Source organism: Zingiber officinale, chromosome 8B (genome assembly GCF_018446385.1).
Source record: "Zingiber officinale cultivar Zhangliang chromosome 8B, Zo_v1.1, whole genome shotgun sequence".
NCBI classification, from domain to species: domain Eukaryota; kingdom Viridiplantae; phylum Streptophyta; class Magnoliopsida; order Zingiberales; family Zingiberaceae; genus Zingiber; species Zingiber officinale.
Window position 1 is genome coordinate 57,465,487 of NC_056001.1, and position 10,382 is coordinate 57,475,868.

At 38.4% G+C, this 10,382-nt stretch overlaps 1 protein-coding gene and 1 long non-coding RNA gene across 5 annotated transcripts; both read right to left on the minus strand.

Annotated features, from left to right (window-relative positions):
- Positions 1 to 4,554: 4,554 nt before the first annotated feature.
- Positions 4,555 to 5,868, minus strand: LOC122017476. Of its 4 annotated transcripts, none has more exons than XR_006121379.1 (4): positions 5,429 to 5,868; positions 5,250 to 5,351; positions 4,946 to 5,040; positions 4,555 to 4,678 (listed from the first exon to the last, which is right to left on the minus strand). It is a non-coding gene; the product is annotated as an uncharacterized LOC122017476 (long non-coding RNA). The 4 variants fall into 4 exon arrangements; XR_006121378.1 differs by having other exon boundaries at positions 4,946 to 5,050; XR_006121377.1 differs by having other exon boundaries at positions 4,586 to 4,655.
- Positions 5,869 to 8,074: 2,206 nt separating this feature from the next.
- LOC122017776 (F-box/WD-40 repeat-containing protein At5g21040-like) lies at positions 8,075 to 10,268 on the minus strand. The gene has a single exon (XM_042575467.1). The coding sequence runs from the start codon at positions 9,872 to 9,874 to the stop codon at positions 8,228 to 8,230; it is 1,647 nt and encodes a 548-aa protein (XP_042431401.1). The 5' UTR covers positions 9,875 to 10,268; the 3' UTR covers positions 8,075 to 8,227.
- Between the last annotated feature and the right edge of the window lie 114 nt (positions 10,269 to 10,382).

Consider the following 10,382-nt stretch of genomic DNA (forward strand, 5'->3'; position numbering starts at 1 on the left):
GATTTGGCAAAGTGGATGTCAAGACAACTTTCCTTAATGGAAGTCTTGAAAAAAGCATCCATATGAAGCAACCAGAGGAGTTCATTGCAAAAGGCAAAGAGCATCTAGTATGTAAGCTCAATCGGTTTATTTATGGACTGAAGCAAAGCTTCAAGGTCTTGGAACATCCAGTTTAATGAAGTAATCCAGACCTATGGATTTATTCAGTGTCCGAATGAGTCTTATGTATACAAGAAGTGTGATGGAAACGTGGTGGTATTTCTTGTACTATACATAGATGACATTTTTGTTAGTTGATAACAATATCAAAGTGTTGTCGAAGGTAAGGGTATGGTTGTCCAAGCAATTCAATATGAAGGACTTGGGAGAATGCGCACATATTCTCGGGATCAAAGTAATAAGGGATCACAAGAAAATAATGTTGTGCTTATCCCAAACTTCATATATCGATACGATCCTAGCTCGTTTTAGCATGCAAGACTCCAAGAAAGGTTTTCTACCTTTTAGCCATGGAGTATCTTTATCTAAAGAGATGTCTCCGAAGACATCAAAAGAGATAGAAGATATGAAGGCAGTTCCTTATGCTTCAATTGTAAGAAGTCTAATGTATGTTATGTTATGCACGAGACTGGATATCTGTTTTACCGTGGACATGATTAGTAGATATTAAAGTAATCCAAAACAGGGACATTGGACTGCCGTAAAGCATAGAGTTATATGCTGGTTTATCAAGCAGATGATTTGATCCATGTGGGTTACATGAATTTTCACTTCTAATCAGATAGGGACAATAGTAAGTCGACCTCGGGGTTTTGTGTTTACTTTAGGAAGTAAAACCATAACATTGGAGGAGTGATAAACATAGATGTTTTTCGGACTCCACCATGGAAGCTGAGTATGTGGCAGCCTCTGAGGCAGCCATAGAAGCTGTATGACTCAGAAATTTCATGATGGACTTAGATGTGATTCCTGGTTTGCCCAAAAATTATTACAGTGTATTGTGATAATAAGTGGTGCAGTAGCAAACTCGAAGGAACCACGAGCCCATAAGACAAGTAAACACATAGAGCGCAAGTACCACCCAATACGAGACAACGTATAACGAGGAGAAGTTGTTGCCGCCTAGATTGCATCAGATGAAGGGTAGGGAATCAGATGTATGGCAGGGCATATGGCAACATAGTCTTTTAGTATAAGTGGGAGATGTATACTAAAAGTCTAGCTTTTTGTATAAAAATTTAAGAATCACATTGGTCAAATGTCTACATTTATGCGAAGTGTAGTTGTCCATTGAATTTATATTGAAAATAACATGGTGTGAGGAGACACACAGAAGTTCATGTTATCAATTCCTTATAAATTATAAACAGTTGTTCACAACCAAGATGGAATGGGACTAACCATTGGAATGGTTGTAATGTAATTAGGTATTAGTTTATCTTGACTAATAAATTACACTAGTACACTATGAGTGTATTGAGCATGATCATTTGAGATAGTATCTTTTTATACTAACTATATAAAAGAATAATACTTCTGTTATTATGAAAGTGTACTCTTAATCATGATATAATAACAAGTACGTATACTTAATATTTATTTCTTTGATTTATCAAAGGGTGCGATTTAGCTCGTTAAATCAATAAACCCGAAAAGTTGGGAAATGATATTATTTATATGGTGTGTTGTTGATTATAGAATGAAACTGTGTCCTAGTAATCTAGGTTGATGATGTCCCCTTGAGGAGCTCATAAGGATTTTCATGTAAACCCTGCAAGTGGACTTAGTCCGACATGACAATAAGGTTGAGTAGTACTACTCTTGGAGCTAGATATTAATTAAATGAGTTGTCAGTAACTCATTTAATTAGTGGACATTCAATATCTTAAACATAGGGAAACTAACACACTCATGATAAGAAGGAGCCCATATAGTAATAATAACTCTTTAGTGGAATGAGATATTATTGATGAACTTGAGTTGGGTGTTCGGGGTGAACACGGGAAGCTCAAGCTCATCGGGAGACCAAAACTAATTCCTCCTCTCGGTCTCTATTATAGCCTCTTATTTATAAAGTCTTATATCCACCCAAACCCAACTTCTTACCCACCTTAAGGTGGCCGACTAAGCCAATCTTGGAGCCCAAGCTAGGGCCGACCAAACCAAGGTTAGATGGGTTCAAGTTGTGGCCGACCCTAGCTTAGAGCCCAAGCAAGGATGACCGACCACATTGAATTCAAAAGGAAGTTTTATTTTGTAAAATCTTTCTTTTTATAGAGATCCATTAAAAGGATTTAAAAGGATGATTTTAATATAAAACTTTTCTTTTTTAGATCGGTCATAAAAGGAAATAAAAGGAAGCTTTTATTTTGTTGAAAACTTTCCTTTTATGTTGGTTTTAAAAGAGAGTTTTAAAATTTTAAAATCTTTCCTTTTATAGCTTTCTACAAAGGAATAAAAGAGAGATTTGAAATTTTTCCTTATTTGTAGTTATCTATAATGTAAAAGAAAGATTTTAATTTTTTGATAAAACTTTCCTTTCTTGAAACCATGTTTTATTTTAAATCTTATCTTTTATAGATATCCATAAAAGGATTTAAAAGAGAGAGATTTTAATTTATAAAACATTCCTTTTAGAATTATCCACAAAAGAGATTTTTAAAAGAGATATTTAAATTTTTGTTTAAAATCTTTCCTTGCTTGGAGAACAAGCATGTGGCCGACCATGACAAGAAGAAAAGGAAGTTTTAATTTTTTTGTTTTAAAACTTTCCTTTTTAGTCATTGACAAGGAATATAAGGAAGTTTTAATTATGTTTAAAACTTTCTTTATTTGCCAAGACCAAGGAATATAAAAGAGAGGGTAGAGGTGCTTCACCTTTCAATAAGAATACATCTTCTATTCCTCTCCTCTCTTCCTTGGTGGTGGTCGGCCCTTACTCTTTCTCTCTTCTCCTTTGTTTTCCCTCTTGGTGGCCGGCGGCATATTGGTGTGGAGATCCATTAATGGCCGGTAGCTTGAAGGAGAAGAAGAAGAGAAGGAGATTCTCTTGTCTAGCATCCCTTGGAGGAAAGTTGGTGGCCGAACTTCATCATCTCTTACAGAAAGTTGGTGGTCGAAACTTGGAAGGAAGAAGAAGGCTTGGGTGGAATCTCGTCTTGGTAGATCTTCGCCCACACGACGTCCGAGATAAGAAGAGAAATACAATAGAAGATCAAGAGGTCTATAGGATACAAGAGGTATAACTAATTATAAGTTTCCGCATCATAACTAGTGCATCCTTTTGTATAGATCTTGTAAAACCAAACACAAAAGGTTATCGATTTTAATTATCATTTTTGTTTTCGATATTTGTTTCGATTTCATGTTTCAATAATGTGTTTCTATTGAGGTCTCTATTGTTAAACCTAGTTTACTGTGAGAAGTTTAAATATCTGATTTCTTTTAAAGGCTTTGTCTAGACAGTGGTGGATGATCTCATACCCAAGAAGGCCTAGTGCCTCGCCATATTTGACCTGGAAGCCGATCCTTGAAATAGATATTTGATCAACTTCTATAATATAGTTTAACTTAGGAAGATCACATCGGTTGAATTTGAAGTAAGAATATTAAGTTTCGTTCCCAATTCAAGTTTAACTTCTAAAGGGAAAATTTGGATTAGTAATGTTAAGTATCGTTTGCAATCCAAATTTAACTTTAGTAGAGCACATGGGTAGCTAGGATAGTTCTATGCTTGTACAAATTTATGTACAGGGGAACTAGGACGGTATTCCGAGTATCAACCAACAACTTAGCCCCAAAGGTTTGAACGACCCTATGGCCAACCGATCGTATGCTGAGTGCCTCAACACTGCGAAGTGGGGAGCTGAGCCCTGTAAGTCCGACTAGTTGTTGGGCCAACCGACTATATGTCAGGTGCCTTGGTGCTGAGAAATGGGGAGCTAAGCCCCGTAAGTCCAACCGGCTTTTGGGTCGACCGGCTATATGCTGAGAGTTGCCTTGCATTTGAAGAGTGAGGAGTTAAGTCCCTTAAGTCCGACCAGCTCTGGATCGACCAACTGTATGCAAAGAGACTTGCACTTGAAGAGTGGGGACCTGAGTCCCTTAAGTCCGACCGGCTCTGGGATCGACTGACTGTATGTTAAGAGACTTGCATTTTGAAGAGTGGGGAGCTGAGTCTCTTAAGTCTGGGCCAACCGGCTCTGGGGCTGAATAGCTCTGGGGTCGACCGGCTCTGATGTTGACCAGCTGTATACTGAGAGACTTGTGCTTGAAGAACGAGGAGCTAAGCCTCAAAGGTGAGTAGCATGCCTGATGATACACGCCTGATTGTCTTATTGATGTTGACTGTCATATCATCTTGACTATTGAGCTCACCTTACTTTCGGGGTCACTTGCAACATGTCGTATCTTTAACTATTAAACTACTTAGAAACTGAAGCAGATGAACAATGCATGAAGTATAATACCACTGCTTCTTCCCTTAAGATGAAGAAGAAAGAATGAAAGAAATTTCAATCAAGGGCATTACACAAAATATCTAGAAAAATGAGGAACAAAATAAAGGCTAGATATAAAGCTTGCCTTCAAAAGATATGACTCTACAAAGGCTTCACCTCCTTCTGACATTTGGCTAGTATGCCTTAGCAATGCCGCTTCAAGGATAAAGTAGTGATTGCTTCAACACCAAAACAACAATATGACATGGAAAGAGTTTGAAAGAATGAATCACGTGGAATACTATTATCGTAAACAACATATTTTTCAAGTGCAAATATTCCTAAAAGGTCTTAGAAATGATTTGATACAGATGTGAGTAAATTCAACATGTCAACCAGTTTTTTCATTAGGATATGAGCCTACTTCCTTTTAGTTCAGATCCTAAACCAGATAGAATGACCAGATGGAAAGCAAAAAAACCTCTATAGTAAGTGAATAAATGTACCTCCATAATGTTGGGATTATTCCATTTCCATGGCCCTTTGTTAGATTTCAAACATCCGTCTTCATTGGAGCAAGTGCACAACCAACCCAAGGAATCTGGAAGTTGCTGAAATTCGATGAGCATGTAATTTAACCATCAAAAGAACAAATATTTGTGGTATCACGAAAAGAAAGACAAGAGTCGATAACTTCAAGCAATGCACTCTGGTACTTTGATCCCAATACCTTCATGATATAGTAATGAAAACTTATTGCAATGCATCAAATACCAGAAAATAAGACACTTCTAGTATTGGAGAACTTACATGTATCTTTGCAGTTGTTTTTGGCTCAAGAAAACCTTTAACGGTGTTCCAAAGGAGCCTAAAGCCAGTGCCAGCATTGACAATGAACATCTCGTGTAAAGTCTGCACTTCAACAAGCAAAATATTACAGTTTGAAGAGAGGAATAACAATGATGATGAAAATGGATAAAGTCCAATACCTCAGATAGTAATCTCCATCGATTTTCTGCATTTTGAGCAAAAGGTCTCTAGCTGTCTTGCTGAAATTCTTGAAACCCTGACTCAGAGGAACGCAACTTGAAATATCACGCGGCTGAGGTCGCGCCCGGCCTCCGCGACCTCGCTGCGAGGCCGCGGCCTAGGCGTGACCCAATCGCGGGAACGGCATCGCGCCTCGGCTGCCCGCCGACAGATCGGGGGTAAGGGGAGAGGGGAGAGGCCTGCCGACAGATCGGGGGTAACCGGGGAAGGGGAGAGGGGAGAGAAGCTTAGTGAAAGGTCGCATGAGGATCTCGGAGATCGGATATCGGGAGAGGAGATCACGAAGGAAGAAATTGGGGCAGCGCGTTTAGGCCTATACAACGGTCATAAACTTGACCCTAAACAACGGTCATAAACTTTCGTACAACGGAGAAGCAAGTCCTCGGATTCCTCGTAAAAAGGCTACTGTATATTCGGCATTTGCTCGTACAGCTGGCCGATGGACATGGTGCAGCCAACATGAATCTGATCGAACGGCATGTTGGTGAAAATTAAAGAGCAGCTGAAGCCTACGATTTCTTCAGGCCGAGAGGAGGGTCACCTACGCATCGGTATTCTGCCCGAGTTTGGCTGTTAGCACACCAACAGTTGAGGACAACGGATCAGATTCGATATGAGCCGAGCAAAAAAAACAGGCGGATGAGTCGTTTGCTCACCTGATCGTTTGATCGTCAAATAACTAGGATAAAACTGCCCATTTGAATTGAACTCATTGAGTTGATCTATTTCATTAAATAATTTAAACGAATTAAATTGAAATTTTATAAATTCAAATCCACTGCGAGCTAACCTGTCTAGACCCACCCGCGATAAGCTCGAGTTAACTCGTGAATTGAGAAACATATGTAAGTCAAATTTTATGTCAATTTATTATATTTCTTTATTATATTTTTAAAATAAAAATTATAACTTTTTCATTAAACATGAGTACTCTGTTTGTGTATATTTATATTTAAAATATCTATTTCTGAATATATTTAATTGATGAAATATTTTTAAAGTAAAGCGTTTAAGATATGATTTTTTTTTTATTTTTTTTTATTTTTTATGTGCTCGTGGATTGACCCGTCTAACCCGTAACCTGTCTTAGAATGAGTAGTCTTGGTGACATCGACAGGCATCGCCCGTGGATGCCTCTCACATGCGAAGGCGCCTCCCAATGTGAGAGGTGCTCACGCCTAGGCTATCAAGCCTATATATATAAAAGGATTTTTTATCCTACATTCCCTTACTCTACATACTCATGGACGATGCTTATAGGTCAGAGCACCCGAATGCACCTCCTAGGTATATATCCTCGGGGAAAAAATAATAAATAACTTTAATATATATATATATATATATATATATATATATATATATATATATATATATATATATATATATATAGTCTAAATTGAATTAAGTGAATTTTCCCTTTATTATGAAAAGAAAATCATCATTTATTAACTTCTTTATTAGTATAATAAATAATAAAAGAAAATCATCATTTATTAACTTCTTTATTAGTATAATAAATGAATTTGACAACTGAGATATTAAAGTTATTTATTATTTCTCATATTATTTAAATTAATTAATGAATTATCACTTGTGTGGGTATATTATATGGAATGAGTTAGGCACATTATTAATTAATTAATGACGATTAATATATGCGCCAAAGAATTTTAATACTATGTTTTCATAAAAAAAATGATTAAAAATAATATAAAATTTTCACTTTAGTTTAATATAACATTTAAAAGAAACCTTATATTATAAAATTATTATAAATTTTATCTTTAATTAAATTTTATCTTACAATTGCGTCAAACTTAACACTTGTGAATTCGTTGATAGGTTAATGTTGTTGAAGATCGGGTCGGTGCTAGTTGCTTTCATAGTTGTAGCTTAGCCTACCAAGTCCTGCCAAGGAAGCAAATAGTCAGTTCCATTGATGTAAAGGACAACTAATTGGGCGGCACAATAGATAGCATAAGGAGCTCAAATGGAGAATCCTACTCGTCGTGGTTGGCAAGAGAAGATGCGAGAGGCAAAGGACAACGATGCTCCATTCACTAACACACACAAGACTAGGAACACGCATTCTAGGACACCCTTCTTATGGCAGAAGAGGAAGATAAGAAGACAGATGAAAAGAGTGCATGTGAAGGCCAGTAACACAAACCACAAGACTAGTATAATATATTATAATGTGACATTCAAGTCGGCAAATTTACAAGCTAACTACAATAGCGATCATACTAAAAGCATAAACAAAGTTCACGATATGTTTGATATTTACAAAGTTTGTAATAAATTCATCAAGAAAGTAACAACAATCACAAATTATGATCCGAGTAAAACCCATTTAGGTGAGCATTTAATTACATTTTATTATCCCAATCAATCTCTAAATTCAAAAATGGAGCCAATCAGTTGTCGTTCTCAGATTATCTATACAAATATGTAAATTTCTTGCCAAAGGAATTAATAAGAAAGAACAAGTTGCAAACTTTTTGGATCAAAACAGAGACATTCTACCGAATTATTATAAATATAATTCAATTTAAACAAAATGTTAAGTGGAAAAAAAAACCAAGTTTAGCTTATCAAAGTTGCAAATGAGCGTGAAGATGAATTTCCAATCAATGGAGAATTGAATGTTCCCAGCTAAACTTAAAGACTGAAACATTCTACAGAACTATTATATAGAGCATCAAGTACTTTTGTTTAAGTGAATGGATTAGCAATCTCTAGGGCTTGAGCTTTCCGGTTAAGCCACGCTTGCTGTGCCAAACACCAATGCGTTCTGCATTCAGCTGATTCTTTTTTGCTGAAACTGAACATTGATCAGCTCGTGCGCCGTTACCGCTCATCTCAGTCTGCGCTTTCCGTCGCCTCATCCGGTTCTCCAACCTGATGCTTCTGAGGGCTTCAACCTTTTTTGCGATTTCAAGTGCTTGTGAGAAGTTCCAGATTCTAACAACACCTTCCTCACCCCCACAAATAATCCGATCGGATCCAATTGCCACAGAGAAAAGATTGCATCCAAAACCGTGCAGCATCCTTTGGGGAGGCTCCACTGCTTCTGGGGCTGAGTGCTTTACTTTGTAACGTTGCCTTGAAGAACAAGGTTGTCGCCACTTTAGTAGCTTCTGCACATCGATCAATGCAATTCTCCCATCACTTGAAGATGACACGACCCATGGAAACTCAAAAGAAAGCGAATGCACAGAGCCAGTGTGAGGAATCCAAGTTGCAGCTGGCTTAATATCATCGTCATCACAATGGTCACAAACCATGTACATGCGAATCGCACCATCTTCACCTCCAGTAAATAGAAGATCCCCTGAATGATTTCGAGCCAACGCATATACATTACCTACATGAGCATTATGAATAATAGTAGTCAAGTATCCATTGTCAGTGTCCCAAACATAAACATCTCTACCACTTGTGCTAGCAACCGTGCCGCCTCGAGGAGCAATAGACCAAACCCAATCGCCATGTCTCAATGTCCTTAAGCATTTCAAATGAGCTCGATCCCATATACGAACACTTGTATCCCACGAACCACTGTAAATTCTGGTTGAATCCAGCACAAGACAAGTCACAGGCCCTTCATGCCCCCAAAGGCGGAAGTTGGAGTTGTGGTTCAAAGAAGCTGCAATGTCAAACAGATGAGGATGGCCTTCAATTGCTCTCCAACACTGCAGAAAAGCATCAGTTCCCGCAGCAACCAAGAGCTCTGAATCAGCAGTAATGGCTCGAATTGTGCAACCAAGAGAGCGAGACACCCCAATTGACAAGCCTTCTTCCATGTCCCACATATGCACAGCAGTGTCATATCCTCCAGTAAAGATAAGTTTTGCAGTTTGGAGAAGAAATACACACCGAACAGCTTCAGTGTGTCCATGGAGCACATCTATGCAAAACCTCCCCATAAAAGATTTACTCCGAAATTCCCTGTCCACAAATAACTCCTTCCACGACTTCTGATTAGATGATTGAGCATTCAGACCAAAAGGAACACCCCATCTCTCACAGTAGAAATCCTTCCAACCATGATGATCAGATGCGAGGCTATTCAGCAGAGTAGAGACACAGGACACAACACCAAGCTCTTTGGCATCGAGACGCTGCAGAATCTCATACACCAAATTCGTCGGCAGGTCAGTGAAGGACCTCAGCTTACCGCCAGAACCTGAACCATCAGCAATTATGGTTCCAGATTTGGAATCACCTCTCTTCAAAGGAACACAAGCAGATTCCAATGGGGAAGATTTGCCGCTAAACCTCTCCTGAGATTTCACGCGAGTCAAAGGAATATCTTCGTCCAAAGGACTGTCAACAAACTTCTCTGGTGACGGTCTTTCTATCTCCGGAGACGCAAAGGCCATAAAAGAGTTGAACTTGGAGCTAAACTACTCTTCAAACAGGTTCCTTTATGGCCTAAACTGGATCAAATCCACAAAGGTTCCTTTTCTTCCCGATGCAATACCTTAATTAATGATGGCAATGCAGAAAACAAAACTAATGGAGGATTCTAACAACAATCCTCAATAAATCCCTAACCTTTAAGCTCGAGCATACAACGAACCCTAATCTAAGATTCAAAAGGACTCTTCGAATACGAAACCCTAATCCTAACTATGCTCGGCGGCGATCAGAATCAAAATAATAGGCAATAGCAGCGAAGGTACCTCGAAGCCAATCTCGATGGAAGGTAGAAACCCTAGGAAGAGCTTCGGATCGGATTCGCCGCCGTCGTCGTCGGACGAGATGCGGATTGTGGAGATTGGGGAAGATTTATTGGTAAACATTTGCTTCTAATATTCTCCGCCAAAATTGGACGGCTGGAATTGGCCGTCAGCATAGAGACTAAGTATCCACCGTTGGTTTTGGTCT